The sequence below is a fragment of the Canis lupus genome, chromosome 7 (genome assembly GCF_011100685.1).
Source record: "Canis lupus familiaris isolate Mischka breed German Shepherd chromosome 7, alternate assembly UU_Cfam_GSD_1.0, whole genome shotgun sequence".
NCBI classification, from domain to species: Eukaryota; Metazoa; Chordata; class Mammalia; order Carnivora; family Canidae; genus Canis; species Canis lupus.
Genome location: NC_049228.1, coordinates 23,370,845 through 23,388,379, shown reverse-complemented (window position 1 = coordinate 23,388,379; position 17,535 = coordinate 23,370,845). Strand labels below are relative to the sequence as shown.

The 17,535-nt window shown below is 32.8% G+C and overlaps 1 protein-coding gene across 7 annotated transcripts in view; it reads right to left on the bottom strand.

Annotated features, from left to right (window-relative positions):
* The window catches only part of COP1 (COP1 E3 ubiquitin ligase), a 243,488-nt gene that overhangs the window by 72,454 nt on the left and 153,499 nt on the right, over positions 1-17,535 (bottom strand). The window contains exon 17 of one of the 7 annotated variants that reach the window (XM_038542428.1): positions 5,788-5,916. The exons of the other annotated variants lie outside the window; for them this stretch is intronic. Coding sequence (XP_038398356.1) covers positions 5,909-5,916 — 8 coding nt within the window. The 3' untranslated portion in view covers positions 5,788-5,908. Of the gene's footprint in view, positions 1-5,787; positions 5,917-17,535 lie in introns of those variants that run through there. 7 annotated transcript variants of the gene reach the window in all.

The window sequence follows — 17,535 nt, the reverse complement described above, 5'->3', positions numbered from 1 at the left end:
ATTGAGCCCTACATCCTGCTCAGTGGGGAGCCTGCATCTCCCTCTCCCCTTCCCCCTACTTGCACTTTCCCTCTTTCTGTCAATAAATAAAACCTTAAAAAAAAAAAAGAAATATCATTTAAAAAAATCTAAGTGAAGTCAGAGAAAGACAAATACTGTATAATTTCACTCATGTGGAATTTAAGAAACAAAATAGATGTACATGTGGGGGTGGGGGAGAGAGAGGAGGAAGCAAATCCTAAGAGACTCTTAATGACAGAACAAACTGAGGGTGATGGAGGGAGGTGGGCAGGAGACTGCCTAGATGGGTGAGAAGTATTAAGAAGGGTTATTTGTTAGGAGTGATGAATCACTGAATTCTACTACTGAAAACAGTATTACACTGTTTGTTAGCTGGAATCTAAGTGTTTTTAAAAATCATTTTATGTAAATAATCTATGTGTGATAATATGGATTCCCATAGTTGACAGATTTGATCTTCTAAGTACTTGTTAACTATGTTGTTCAAATTTCCAGTACCTTGTAATTTCTTTCTCCTTATAGATTTTAGTTTCTCTTACAATTTGTCATATTTACTTGATATATTTTGGGGCTATCTTATTACATACATGAGGCTTACAATGTATGTCCTCATTTTAAGTAACTCCTTTTATCATTTCATTGGGATCTTCTTAACCCTATTTTAACCTGGAAAGTCTAATTGTTCTCACTAAATATAGTTTCACCAATTCTTACTTCATAACATATTTTCTCTCTTTATTTCAATCTTCCTGTGCCTTTCAAATTTAAGTGTCTCTTTTGCATAACATTTAGTGTAGAAGTCTTAATTTTTAAATAAAATAACCCAATCAGAGTGACTTGGTCTTTGAACTGGTAAATTTAATGTCTCAATTTACTGTTTTCAGTGAGACATGTGGAGTAAGCCCAAATTTATTTATTCTCATCATGTTTCATTTAGTTATTTACTCTATTTTTTTATTTGTTTATTCGTCCATTCATGGGAGGGTGGGGGGCAGAAATACAGAGGGAGAAGCAGACTCCCTACAAGGTGCCCAATGTGGGATTCAATCATGGAACTCCAAAATCACAAACAAAGCCATGAGCCAGAGCCGAAGGCAGATGCCCAACCGCTGAGCCACCAAGGCATCTCTACTCCGGTTTTTCTTTTTTTTTTTTTCCTACTCTGACTTTTCTATGGCTCTTCATTTCCTCCTTACTTACTGTCTATAGACTGAGTTTTCTTTAATATAGATGGAGTTTTCTTTACTACTGTAGATTTGAAATTAGAAATCCTATTTCTATTCTTTAATGATAATGATTAAAATTTTATTTATTTTTTTGATTAAAATTTTAGAATGCATATATGACATAAAGGACAAAGCTAATTAATACTGTTACACAGGTAATGTAAAACCTTACACTGCTTTATATTTTATCAATATTCCTCCAAAACCTGGGTTATTATTGTACAGATTTTAGTTTCCATCTTTTTAAGACTTCCAAATGTTTCCATTATTGTTGTTGTTTTATATAGTCAAGGATAGCTAAGATTTACCTATATATATATAAATTTCTCTGCTCACAAGACTTTTTTATAATACTGTATTCAATTATTTATTTAATTCTCTTATTTCTCTGTGGAAGGAGCAAGTAGAAGAAACATCCTATACCATGGACAGAATTCTCAGAGGCAACAATGCCTGTCCACTACTCAGAGCCCAGGCCAAGACAAAGTTTCTACTGAAACTTCGGGCAGAGACAGATAATTACAATACTCTAAGCAGGTCCACACCATATTTCTCCTCCCCCACTAACTCTCCAACAACTAGATCCCTGAAGCTAGCAACTTTCTATTACTACCACTAACCAGTGATAGAACTTCAGCTAACAGGTTTAGTTCTCTGGTTTTTTGTATTCTGCTCTCTTTCTGACCCTTTATGATTTCAATACTTTGTACGCTATGCATCTAAAGTAATATTTTTATACATTTTATCTAAAATAATATTGATCTAAAATGAATAAAATGTTGACAGAGGATTTTCAATTTATTTAGTCCATCAAATTGTTAGAACTAGAACTGTATTCTGAGTTATAGTACTTTCTTTGATGTAACCATTCGACACAAGTTTCAAAATAAAGAACTGATTAACCCTCAACTCATGCCTAGTAACTAATCTTCTTATGTGTTTCAAAACTGCCCCTCCATTTCCAGAGGCACTTTCATCAGACACAAGGTACAGATCCATATTTTAACCAGTGTTTTCAATTTTTAGTCTTTGTATAGTGATAATATATTAGGTAAGCTCTATGCAAGAATATGATTGAAAAACTAATCTAAAATGGAGAATGTAAGTATAAAAAAATAATGGCGATTTGGGGCTTTGTCTACTTAATGACTTCTTTATGCTCTTTTACAAAATCAAAATGAATCCTACTATTATCACAGTAGTAACAGTTCATGAGAAAAAAACAGTATTTTTTCTTTTACTGGATAGATCTGATCTTTATGTTTTGATAAATGCTATTAAAACAGACTTAATATTTTAGTACAATTATGTTCATTAGACAACAAAGCATTCTTACTATGATATATAAAAGTCTTTTATTATTTATTAGATCTACATTTCCAAATTATTGTTCCAACCAATTCAGGAACTTGTAAATATCTTTAGTATAGTTACCGTACTTTCAGGGTAAGGGAAAGGAATAGGTAGACATAAAATGGCTAAGGAGTAATTTCAAAACATAAATCCTTGGTCTCCTCTCTAAAGATTATAATTTGGTAAGATCTGTGATAGCATCTTGGCACAAATAACTTTTCAGTTTCTCAGACTTCAAAAATCACTGTTCTAATCCTATTTTTCACAACGTATTATAATTTATTTGCTTGTCTATCTTCTCTAACAGACAGTGACATCCTGGAAAGGTAGGATTTTTATTTTTGTATGCACAGTAATAAATAGATTTTTAAAGTAAGTGTTTGTAAAGTTAGTAAATGAATGCTAGAATTCTAATGGAAATAATTCTAGGTACCCTGATAAGTGTGATACAAAAAAAAAAAATTTTTTTTTTTTTTAAGAATAATTACAAGCTCCAGCTCCTCTAATCAGTAGTTATTTTCCTTCCAGGGACTGTGAGAAACCACTAGATACATATTTCACATTGTATATGTAGATTGATATAGATATAGATATAGATATAGATATAGATATAGATATAGATATAGATATAGATATAGATATAGATATGAGTACAAGGTCCACTGAATATATGTGCTTATGTTGATCAGTATCACAGTATTCTAGGCATTGTGAGTGTACTAAGTTACCACTTAACTGCTGGTCTCACAGATGTTTCAAACCACCAGCTTCCAAGTGCTGATGCTCCCTTTACAAGTGTCTTCTAAAAAGCTGTTATTCAGAATCCAATGTTCCAGAGTTATACAAAATTAAGTGGCTGTCTTGTTTTTATTTTCTGCAACTTAAATTTGGTGCAGATCTTTCTGTACACATTCATCCATCAACCACCTAATCATCTGTCCATCTATCTGCCCATGCAAGTAGGGTTACTATTTTATATCCATTACAGTTTCTGTGTTAAACACAGCTTTTGGTTCTTTGAAAAAAAATCATTGTCTTCCGGCGGCCCCGGTGGCGCAGCGGTTTAGCGCCGCCTGCAGCCCAGGGCGTGATCCTGGAGACCCTGGATTGAGTCCCACGTCGGGCTCTCTGTCTCTGCATGGAGCCTGCTTGTCCCTCTGCCTGTGTCCCTGCCTCTCATTCTCTCTCTCTGTGTCTCTATGAATAAATAAAATTTAAAAAAAAAATCATTGTCTTCATTTGCAAAATATTTTTTGGCTGGATATACAACTTTGGGTTACATTTCTTTTAGCTTTACATGTGTCAGTGCCTCCACTGATTTTTGGCCAGTATAGTTTATGAGAACTCTGTTATAATTTTTATCTTCCAGTTTCCATAATTTCTTTCACTCTGCCTTCAAGATTTCACTTCGTTTTTAGTATTTGACCTATGATATAAGTAGTATTTTTGGTCTACTTTTGATTTCGTCCTGTTTGAGGTTCTGTGAGCTTCTGGTATCTGTGATTTGTTATTTTTTATCAGTCTTGGAAATTCTGTGTCTTTATCTCTTCAAATATGTCTTCTGTCCTTTTCTCTTAATGCCAATTACAAGTGTGTTTGTATAATATTATCCAACAAATCTTGGCTACCGTGTTCAATTTTTCCCTCCCATTCTCTCCTTGATGTTTCATTCTGGATAATTTTTATTGACCTACCCTCAAGTTCATTTTGCTTTTTCTTAGATTATATCCAATTTGCTTATGAGCACATAAAAATTCATTTTTTATATCAAGATTTATATTTTTAGTATTTCCATTTCACTTTTTAAAAAGACTTTCCATCTCTCGGGTAGCCCAGGTGGCTCAGTGGTTTAGCGCCGCCTTCCTCCCAGGGCCTGATCCTGGAGACCCAGGATCGAGTCCCACATCGGGCTCCCTGCATGGAGCCTGCTTCTGCCTGTGTCTCTACCTCTCTCTCTCTCTCTCTCTCTCTGTGTGTCTCTCATGAATAAATAAAATCCTTAAAAAAAAAAAAAACAAAACTTTCCATCTCTCAACTGAGACTCTTCATCTTTTCACAAGCATCTTGTCTACCTTTCACACTATATCCTTTAACATAATAATCAGTTATTTAAAAATCTGTCTCATACCCTAACATCTGTGTGACTTATAAATCTATTGATTTCTTTTGAGTCTTGGTAATGGAATTCTTACTCATACTATTTGTAGTCACATACTTTTTTACTAAACATAAGTGATCATGTACAGAACAGTAAATACTCAAGTAAACGGTATTTCTGCTTGGAAATAAGTACAGCTGTTTTTCTTTCAGGCCATTAATGTAAGCGGATCAATCAATTTAGTCAGTGTTTAAACTGCATTTCAGTTTTAGGTGTTAAATTCACCATTAAGTATACCACAGGCTTCAAATCTTTCCAGCCATGAGCTATTATCACCTTGTGCTTTGTGTGATTCTGAGTCAAAAGAAAATTTTCTCTGTATTCCTGTTCTACTCTTGCCTTTTTACCAGTTTTTGCATATGAGCCAGAGAGGGTCCTTCTTCATGCTACTGTCCCTCCCTCAGTGGTAGATAGCTCTTACTTGTTCTGTTTTTTTTTTTTGTTTTTTTTTTTGGTGGTGGCTACTTTTCTGGATGATTTTTGGGTTTTCAGTAGCAGGATTGTTTGGAGCAGAGGATCTCAGTTCATCTGGTCCATCATACGTCTTAGGAAGGGTTCATATGCCTGAGCTTCCCGTGCGGGGGTCTTCTTAGGATTCCAACCCCTCACCATTACAGCAGCCAAATTCTACATCATATCTGACACACATTTTAGGCAAGACAGAGTTTCATGCCACTTTATCAGTGGAAGTAGATCTCTCCTGTGTACTGATGCGGGATTCTGGGCTCAAGAAGTTTTCTTGCTCCTTTTCCAATAACTTAAAGTTTCTGCTCCATATGAGAAGACGATCCAGAGAAATGATGAAGTTTTGTGTTGGTTTTTCAGTAGGGACTGATTATTTGTGAACTCCTGCGTGCCTGATGTAGGCTACTGTCCTGACCCATTCATTCTTGTTAGCAGCCAGTAGTAGAAGATGGAGAAGAGCATATGAGTTAAGTGTGCAATCCCCTTGTATTTCGGGCATACATATTTGCCAACCCATACTTGGCTTTTAAGAATGCATTAAAATTTTAGCTCATTTCTTCTTACCAGCTTCTATGGTGGCTACTTCTTCCTCTTGTGGTCTGCAAATGGTGAATAGTTCATGTGTCCCATCTTTCCTTGGAAGGGCTTGTCATTCCTTGGAATTCAGTTCCCATGCCTTGTGACCTCAGCTCTCTGACAGGGGTCAAGAAAAGTTATAATTTTGTAGCTCATACAGCCTTTTCTGTTTTTAAGATGAGAGTAACATTTTCTGGTGGTTTTCTACATACAAAGCAAAAGCAGAACTCCCAATGTGCCTATCTTTTGACAATATTTTCTTATCACATCTATGAAATACACATTCTAAATTCTTGCACTCTTACCAAAAAACTACACTGATTCTGCCTGGTGCAGTGTTCCTTTTCGTTCATATCAGTCTATAATAGTAATAGCTCCATCTTTCCTTGTTCACATCGCAGTACCATTTTTTAACTATCCTGACTGGAATTTTTTAGTATATAAAAAATATATATGGCATATATAGTATAGTATAGTATATGGCAAACTTGGTCTCATAATCAGTTGGCTGTCACAACGACATCAGTATCACTATATAGCCAGTTAGAAATCAAATCTGATAAAATGACTAGGGGAAAGAATATATACAAGGCAATCAATTTCAAGTTGATAGAAGGCAAAGAATATTTGGTCAGCAAAATCTCAGATATCTTTATTGGATTAGTAATCTGAAAAAGGCATTTACCTAGTTTTCTAGAATGGTAAAAAACTGACAGAGAGACTTAACAACAACTAAAGAGTGATCCTGCGGTAAGGAAAAGAAATCAGGAAACAGATGTGTAAACTGTGGGGAACAGACCCAAACATGGGTTTGAACGTGACTGGTATGGACTGAGTGGCAGATAGGACTAGAGAAAAACAGAAAGGAAAGGAAAAGGAAGAGGAGGACACAGAGAAAAATGGAGACTGACAGAAGGGAAGGAAGGAAATGAGAAATACAAGAGGGAGAAAGAGAAGGGGGAAGGAGGATGGAGGGAAGAGAAACAAAAGGAAGGGAAAGGAGTTGACAGAGAAAAAGAGAGCACTAGAGAGAGAGCATGAGCAAGCATGTACACGCAAATAAGTTTTTGAGATGCTCAACTTCTTTCTATACCATACCCACAGATAGTTTTATAACAGTAGAGGGTCTAGGTTTTCAGATTCATGTATGAATTTATGAAAAAAAAAAATCCCACATCTTACCAAAACTCCTTTGTGTCATAAAATATATTATTTCTTTACAAACAAAAATATTTTTATGGAACACTGTACAATAATTTATTTAAAAACTAATCCATCAATTCAAGCGTTTAGTTAGAACCTAATTTGTGACCAGTAATAGCCAATCATTGACTCTCTAACATCTATAACTATCCACTTACATCTTTACTCAATTAGATTAAAAGCTTCTACTTTTTTGCTTAAAAGAATACTGAAAAACTACTGCCTCATAAATATCTAAGTCATTGTCTAAAAATTTTCATCATATAAATATTTTGCAAGCTGTCATTTGTAATGTATTTATGTAGTAACATTTTAAAATATGAATTCAGTGTATCTAATGACATCTAAATATCAGAGAAATTTGATGATCAACATCTTTAAAAAATACATGAATAAGCTATTATTTAATAATGGAAACTTTTACATATCTTTTCCTTGAATTTATATTCATATTCTCCTTGGAAAATAAAATTCATCCAACTGATTTAATTTCATTTCCTATGACCAAAATGCTCTAACTGTAAGAAATTCTTCCCATATGAATTATCATTAAAATTATTAGTTGTACACAACTGATAAAAAAACTACAATACATTTTGATAATTATGTTATTAAACAAAAGTAGTAATTTGTTGGAAATATATGTCTTCCCAAGATGTTATGGCATCCCCTTTCTCTGTGCCCTCTGTCCCCATTTTGTTCTGGTAACTGTAAATAAATATTATATACTCTTAGAATTCTATTCTTATTGTTCAGCCTTATTTTGATTATTGACTTACTTCTATAATTATATAGTCACAGAAATGGAAAGTTTTCTCAATGTGTTAAATCCCAAGGTTATGTCAAAATTCATATAGCCATCTACCATCATAAAACAATTTTAATGATATGTCATTCTGATTAGGCTATCCTTCAATTTTATTGAATGCATATTTGGAACTATGCACCTGTTACTTAACAATTAAGAGTAATTTAAAGTCACAATTTTTGCAAAGTACTAAAATGGTTTTACCAAAAATCAAATCAAATATACAGGGCCACAAATCTTTATCACAAGCACTTAGGGCAGATAATAATTCTGAATTTTCCCTATTTTGACAGGAAATATGCTTCATATTATGTAACACTCTCATTTAGGTTTATGTCAGCATCCTGTAATCAAATATATTGATATTTCTGCTGAAAAACTTACGAAGAATTACACTAAGTAGGATATATGTATCTTTATATATGTGCTTTAGACCTGATGTCATCAAATGAGCAATAAATTTTTGGTATTCAAAGCCTTCTGGATTTTCACACTGCAGATACCAGCATATGGAACAGCATTAATATGCCAATTATTAACATCTTCTCAAAAAGGGTGCAAAAACCACAGAAACTGTCATTTTAATATAATTTAGCCAAAAAAAAAAAAGGGTTTCAGGTGCACTACTTTACTTTTCAGCTATTTTATGTTTTAAATATGTATTTTTTGTCAAAACCTGACCATGTAGATTTAATTCATCAACTTATATATTAAAAACAACCAGATTTATTCTGTCAGATTATGTTTTTGAATTCAAATTAAAGTGTTAAGGGATCCCTGGGTGGCGCAGCGGTTTGGCGCCTGCCTTTGGCCCGGGGCGTGATCCTGGAGACCCGGGATCGAATCCCATGTCGGGCTCCCGGTGCATGGAGCCTGCTTCTCCCTCTGCCTGTGTCTCTGCCTCTCTTTCTCTCTGTGTGTGACTATCATAAATAAATAAAAAAAAAAAATTAAAAAAAAATAAAAAAAAAATAAAAAAAAAATTAAAGTGTTAATATGCATCCCTATAAATACACTTTTGAATTCTGATTCTGTAACAAATAAATGGATAAATAGGGTACAAAGTTTGTTGCTCAACTGAAATAAAAAGATCCACATTCAATACTTAGTGTTAATGGGCTCTTTGCTTTGCTTCCACCAGTAGGACTTAAGAATAAGGAACATGCATAGATTTTTTTTTTAAGACAATATTCAGAAGGAAGAAGTCCTTTAAAGAAAAAACTTCACCACTTTATTTCACTTAACCAATATTTAAAGTAAAAATACTATAACATGGTATAAAACATACTTTCTCTAATTGCGAGGTTTCACTCTTAATACAAATATCTGTAAGACAAAGAATGATAGGAAGTTACTTTACTAACCACATTTAGAATTGTCTCCTGGTTTGATGATAATCCTGAGGTTTATACAGCCTGTATAAACAATTTTCTAACATGGGTTTTTCAAAATATTTAAAGTATTTCACACTTAATTCAATGTACCATATTAAGATCCACAATAACGTGAGATATGCTTTTCGTTTGGAAAACAGGACAATAGCTATTGTAAAAGTCGAAATGAGAACAGGCATGACACCTCAAGTTTCAGTGTCAGGCATACCAACAGACATATGAAACTCTGGGATATAAAACTAGATGTAAGTTTCTGTACACAGTCGAGTACTTTTAGTGTCCCATAAGAATGTTCTTATTCCAGTTTGAAGACTTTTGTTTTACATTACATGCCAAGCATTCAGTGTGTCTTTCTATACATGAAAAAATTTTAAAGCATGTGTATAAATGTACTAATTTTATGCACATTTTTTTTCTGTGCTTTCAGACAAGCAGAAGCCAGTGAAGGTGATAATAACTGGCTGTATATCACTGTTATTCTATATATGTAATGATTTTTTATAGGCAGAAGTTTAGTTAGAGCTTTGATAATTATGTAAGGAAATGGCTTTTATTCATTCAATACCATACAACTTCACAGAACAGTGTATTAATCAGCCATTGCCATAAAATTGTTGTATAATAAACTATTCCGAAATTTAGTACCATACAATCTTCATTTATTCTCATGGAATGAGGGATAGCTTAGTGTTGGCTGATTTCAGTTCAGCTTGTTTATGTGTCTGGAGTTTGAATTATCTGGCTGGGACAAGTAGGTACTGCTCTGAGTGTCTTTCTTCCTTCCCCCTGGGACCAACAGCTAGCTCGAGCATGTTCTCCTCATGATGATGGCACAGGGGCAAGAGCAAGAAAGCCCAATTGTGCCAGCAAATTTCAAACTCCCGGTCAATGTCAACCTAACGTCACTTAGGCCAAAGCAAGTCACCAGTCAAACACAGAGTCAAGAGTAGGGTTGTTCCCCACCATGCCAAAGCACTGTTTCATGGCAAAGCACATAGATATGTGGAGGGGTAAAGAATTCAGACCATTAATGTAATTTATGTCTAATGTAATGTTAAAATCTAAAACAAATCTTTCAGCATCTTACAATAGCTTAATACTGATTAAAAGAGACTAATGAAATTGGCTCTTTGTTAAAGTAAAATTAGTAGAATCTAAAATATGGTTTATATACCTTATGATTATTTCAGAACCACTAACAGAGGAAGAGTGATTCTTAAAATGTTAACGGTTTAAGCACTGTATTTATGCATTAGAAGATAACAAAATTTGAGATAGTAATTACTAAATACAAAGAAAGTAGCTTAAATAGCCTTTTAAAGTTCTTGGTTTGAACTACTGACATGGTAATCTATATATTCTATCTTAACCCAGGATTACAGGAGGTGGAGGGAGATTGTTCACACTTAGTTCAATTAAGTTCTTCAGGAAAATATTTTCAGTTTCTAAGGAGTATCTGTAACTCAGATACCAGTGGCTAAATTTTATATTTTCTGCAGTAGTCCTTTATAATACACAGCATCTTCTTCCATCTTCATTCTAATTGTCTCACTAAAGAAATAATCTGTAACATATAATTCATCACTCTACTGTGTTCAGTGTATAAAAAGAAACCTAACCTTATAAACAGAATGTGAAAATACCAAATAAATGTTTAAATTCAGAAAAATGATTTCAATTTTCTAACATGGGTTTTTCAAAATATTTAAAGTATTTCATATGACCAATTTTCAATAATCTACAACTCTAAGCCACGTGTAGAAGTCAATTTTTTAAAACCTCAATAAGGAAAAACACATTTTCTGGAACCCTTTAAGTAAATCACATATCAGGGCATAAAAACCTTCTCCTATTAAGTGAATATTTGTATAAACAATGCTAGCCTTGCTTTGGCATTGGACTGATTCTAAACATTTCCTTAAACATAACTCATCCTAACTGTAGGTGCTTACAAAAAAAACATAATGATATAGCTCAACCTGAAACCTTAATAAACCACTGGAAATGGAAACAACAATGATTGTATAGTTTTGAATAAATGTCAATCTTTCACAAACAAAAACTTGAGAGAGACTACCATATCTGTTCACTTATAACTGCCAAGATATCATTGAACTTTAAGAAATTTCCATGGAAATATCTTAAAAGACATCAAGAAAAATAAACTACTTAATGGTATTTTGTATAAATGTCTATATGCTAAATTTTTAGCATTTTGTTTAAATTAGTTTACATTTTTCCATCTTTTTAAAAAAACTTTCTTTCTGACTTGGAAAATAGCCTGCATACAGTATGTGAAGTTTTAATCCCCATGTAACTAGTACACTAGTTATAAATACATTATTCCTGAAACTAAAAAGCTGATATAGATCACATTGTTTCTCCAATAGACAGGTAAATATCATACTTGTATAATAATTATTCACCTTTCTTATCATTGTGGCTGAATTATATATTCCTGAGGTAATGAATATATTCCTAAACAATAGTTTGTTTTGCATGTCCGCAAATAGAATTATACCTTCTTCTGTGACTGCCTTTCATTCAACATTTATGCTTATTATTCATCTGGATTCATGGAGCTACAGTTCATTTATTCTCACTGCTGAGTGTTTCACAGTATGAATGTACAAACAATGCTATTACATACATTATTTAAATACGTATTTTTCTAAGGCAGGGATCTCAAACTTTAGAGCGCATAAAGAATTACCTGGGGAGCTTGCTAAAAACCAAAACAAACAAAACAAAAAACACAAAACACACCAGGTATCTGGAGTCCACCTTCAGAAATTCTGATTCAGTAGATTTCTTATCAGTTCCTAAGTAATGCTGATGCTAACTGTTATGCAGACTATACTTTGAGAATCAAGGCTATAGGGCATAATTATCATTTTCTTATTTAATTGAAAGAGTTCTTCATGAAATCTGAATACTAATACTTTGTCATTTATAGGTATTCTAAAGATTTTTCCCCCAATGAATGACTTTTGAAAAATTATTTTTTCAGGTATTATCTGATGAACAAAAGTTTTTAATTTTATTATAGACAAATTTAAGTTTATTCACCTTTCATTTATGGTTTATACTTTTGTGACTTAAAGCCTTCCTAACATAAGATTATGAAGATATTCTCTCTCATATTATCTTCTAGATACTTTTGGAATCTTGCTATTCACATTTAGGTCATTTGATCAACTGACTTTGTGTACTGCATGTGATAAAGTTAAAATTTCCAAAACAATTGTGAGAGTATGGAAATTCTGTATTTTCCAAATAATCACCTTTGCCAGGTATCAAATGTCCATACATCTCTAAGCCTCTTGCTGGTTCTGTTCCACCAATCTATCAATCCTGTGCCCAAATAAAACTGTTTTTATTTACCATTCCTTAACTTTGTTTCAAATGTGTCCATTGTAAAGAATAGATTATTACGCTTTAAACATTTTAACTAGTCTCTTAATCCCAGGCTTTTAAATTTGGAGGGGAAAAAAATAAAGAAATAAATTTGGAGGGAATAAGCCATTTCCACTTACTATAATTAGCTATATTTGAATTTCTATCAGTTTTTTTTCTGTTTTTTAATTACTCCAAACATTTTATGTTCTTTTATTTACTCTTTCCTCTCCTGTTCTTTTGGATTAATCAAATATTCTACTCCTCCCACACATACAATACATTTCGATTTTGTACTTTGGTTCTATTATTTTATTGGCCTCTTGAAAAATCATATCATTTATTTCATATATCCCAAGTGTGTGTGGTGCTCACACAACACATTTCGATTTTGTACTTTGATTCTATTATTTTATTGGCCTCTTGAAAAATCATATCATTTATTTCATATATCCCAAGTGTGTGTGGTGCTTACTCAATGAGTTCCATAAACTGAATGATGATCACATCTATTAAATTAGTTACAAAAAGATAACTAACTTTAAATATCTCTGCATTTAGAGGTGCCTGGCTAGCTCAGTCAGAAGAGCATGCAACTCCTGATCTCAGGGTTGTAAGTTTGAGCCCCATGTTGGGTGCAGAGATTACCTAAAAGTAAAATCTTAAAAAACAACAACAACAACAAAAAAAAAACCTTAATAAATAAATACGTCTTCATTTAATGTAAATACAAAATTTCCTGTAAAGTCAGTTTCTAAAAATACTTTGCAGCTACGGTGCTATTTATAGGCTGGAAAGCAAAAACACATAAATAGGTGAAAGATTCACTAGGTACTTCAAATTTGGTTTTAGATTTTAGCACTACCAAAAGTAGATTGCATGACAAAGTAATAGAACACTTCATTTCTCGAATACTGGCTTTATGCCTGTCACTTCCATTTGAGTTCACTTAGAAACTTGAAAATAAAATGTTGTTAATATTCATTTTCCCCTATTATCTATGCAATAGGTAATATTCATGAATGCTATGACATTAATCCAAATTTATTAAATATTCAGAAATGTAATGTATTCAAATGTGAAAGAAAAGACATCATTCCCACTGGCAGGTGTTGCATAAAATAAAAGTACAGTTTTATAAAACTAGAAAGCCTAAAACTTTTCTTATTACTTAAGAGAGAAAATATAGTAAAAGACCTCTCAAGCACTTACATATTTATCTTAAGTTTCTCCGTATTAAATATTAAAAAAATAATCAAATTAGGTTTCACAGCCCCTTAAACTAAACAACAGCTTCTTAAGTTGAAAGGAAATAATTATATTTTGGCGTATGGAGATAGAGATCTAAAGATATTCTAAGCTTGTATGTGTTTTATATAGCATGGATGTCCATCTTTTAGAATCAAACTCTAATTTTATAAAGAAAAAAAACGTATTCTAAATAAGGAAAAATGCTTATTGGCCTCATCAAGAAAGCTGTATCTAACTATCTGTGAAAAGACACCTGCAAAACTATTAACCATACTGCCTCTAAAGAGGAAGTGTAATGATGCCTGGTGAGTAAGAACTTAAGCTTAATGTGTTATATATGAAAGCTGAGAGTGAGGATATAATCTTATACTGTTTATACAATTAAATTTACACAAATTTAAATGATTACATCAATTTTAAAAAGTTGAAGATGCGTATATATCAGATATATTAGGTACCTACACTCAGAATCAAGAAATCTTTATGGGAGAAGCTTTATAAAATTCTTCTGAGTTGGGGTACCTGGGCGACTCAGTTAAGCATCCAACTCTTGACTGTGGCTCAAGTCATGATCTCAGAATCATGGGACTGAGCCCTGCATCAGAAGGACAAGTAAAGCTTATCTTCCTCTCTTTCCACTCCTCCCCATGTTCGCCTGCCCATTCTCTCCCTCTCTTTCTCAAAAAAATTCTTCTGAGTAAAAATTTTCAAAGTAAACATGACTCAAGTGTAAGGAATATTGAAGAAAGTCATGGAGGGCTTAGAACAAAAGCAAAGGAATCTACATTCTCTAAGTAATAAGCTACTGGAAGTTTTTGAGTAAGGGAAGTAATATAGATATTTAAAAATAAATTTAACATCAATAACAAAATACAAAAAGATTATCTTTTCCTTTTGAAGACTAAGATATTATACCAATCACAAAAACTACAAATATTAAAAATGAGAAAATAAATGATTTTTTTATGCATATGAACTATTTTTTGGCTTACTGAAAGTAAAAAAGAATTCATAATAGCTGAAACTAAACGTGTTTATTGGTAATAGTTAAATAAGATATTTCAGAATTCCTGTTTGTTCTAGAAACAGTATTCTTTCCCAGTGAATATGTTATTAGCATAAATGCCACTCTAAAATCAGAATAGTAATAACCTTACCTTTGATTTGTATCACTAACTTCTGGGGGGGAATAAACTATTATTACCTTAAAAAGAATGCCTTTAGGAGTACCCATATTTGTTATACTAATTATAGTTTTAAAAATTGCAGGATGAGGGTAGCTCAGGTGACTCTGCGATCAGCCCAGGGCCTGATCCTGGAGACATGGGATCAAGTTCCACGTCAGGCTCCCAGCACAGAGCCTGCTTCTCCCTCTGCCTGCATCTCTGACACTCTCTCTCTTTGTGTCTCTCATGAATAAATAAATAAAATATTTTTTTAAAAAAAAGCAAGATGAGTCAAACCACAGATTGTTTGATGTTCTCAAACTACAGATTGCTAGGAGTTCTAATTTAGTCTTGCAATGCGCTCCCAAACTGGGTTTAAAGAAGAAAATCAGAGAAAAACTGTTTTTCTACCTTTTTTTACTCAATAAGAAAATATCGTTTAGTAACCAAGTAATAGACAATTAATAAACACTTTCACCATTATGTTAAAAATATTATCCTGTCTTCTGGTAAAAACATGTTTCAGATAATCTCTGTGCTTAAGAACAGATATTTAAATGGTTTAAAATAAAATTCAAGACTTTTTTCTCAATATTAACCACAAAAAAATAGTTTAAAATCCTTAGTCTTCTATTTTCAAGGAGATCATAATTTATGACTTGATATTTTAAAAGAAGTGCTTAAAAAATGCTTAAGAATTTTTAGTACACTGGAAGCAATTTTTCACATTATACTCTCCAATTAAAAAACAAAAACAAGACATCTTTTTATATTATGGTAAAAGGTAAATGAATAAAGTGATGAAGTAAGAAAGAGGAATGAATTAACTGTACCAAATAGAAATATATTCTTAAAATGAAGATAGGCAAGGAAACTTAGAATAGCACAATGCATCACTACCCGGTAGGTGGGATCCACAGTACCCTCATACCTTATAGTAGGGAGTCAAAATGTAATTGGTGGGTAGCTTACTTAGTCATTCATTCTCTATTTCTTTTAACTACAAAGCAATGTTTAAAAATGTACAGCCCACTCCTAATGTCAAATTTATCATCACAAATGATATTTAGTAAGCAATCCAATGAATGTGACTGTACTTCTCTAAGTGGAAAAATAAATGGCACAGTTAAAGACTGAGGTTTTCCAGTTTAAAGAAAAACATTTAGACAATAGTCTAAATTCTAAGAAAACTGCAATTCTAAATGAAAATGATGCAATAAAAGTCACGGTTTTCCAAGTGATACAAGTTTTTATGATTAAATGCATGTTTTGAATCAGTAAAGGACACAATTAAAGGCAGTGAATAAAGTAAGGACTACTGGCTTCATTAATGCCTTGCTACAATACTAAAAACCTATTTCAAAGACAGAAAATATAAGTCCTTAACTCATATGAAATTGCATTGTGCTGGATAGGGCTGATGACCTCAGCATCCATTCCTACCATCTTATTTTTTTTTTTTCCCTACCATCTTATTTAAGCCTAGGGAGGTTGGAAAGTCAAAAACTATATTGCCCAGATCCTCTTGAAGTTATGCTTCCAGATGTGAATGACTTTCTAGCATTGCGATGCACTTATGTAAGATCTGAAAAATAGAAATACGGTGGTCATTTGGATATTTCTGCTTGCAAGCATCATTGTAAAGATGTGGAGAGTTTCTAATGTAATATTCTAATGTCCAGTTTCTAGTTCTATATCAGTTATAGTGAATGATTTCTGATCTCTGGATGATTGCAATGGCATAAGGTTCTTGAACTCAACATATCTTGATCTGGTTTGGATGAAAAAGAAGAAAAGGTTTTCTTGGTCAAATGATGCTCATGGTAAGTTAAGAATCATTCTAAGAGGCTCAGCCTACAGATATCTAATGCTTCCAACAAGTAAATTCGAGTAACAATGTTAAAGAACACTGGAAATACAGGGTTTTCTGGTCAGAAGTACCACACACACACACACACACACACACACACACACACACACCTTGAAGAAAAGGACAAACATTTAACCAGACCCAAATTAAAAAAAAAAAAAAAAAAGGAGAGAGAGGGAGAGAGAGAACACAAATGATCAGTTAGGAATGAAAGGACAGAACACTACTACTAAACCTACAGAAATTAAAAGGATTATAAGAGAACTTAAACTAGTTTAGAACTTGTTAAATACATGAACTAGTGTATTACAACAAATTAGAAAAATTAAACATACAAATTCCTAGAAAGTCAGTAACTACCAAAACTAATCTCAGGATGAAACAGAAAATCTGAATAAATGTATAAGAAGAAATTTAATTGGGAATTTTAAATAGTCTCATGAAGTCCAAGTCCAGATGGTTTCACTGATAAATTCCATCAAATATTTAAAGAAGAAAATAATACCAACTCTTTACAAACCTGCTCATTCTATAAGGCCAATAGTACTTTGCTATCAAAGCCAGAAAACACCATAAGAAAGTTAAATACACCAAAAATACTTAAAATATTAGGAAACTCACTCCGGCAACATATAAAAAGGATTTTAT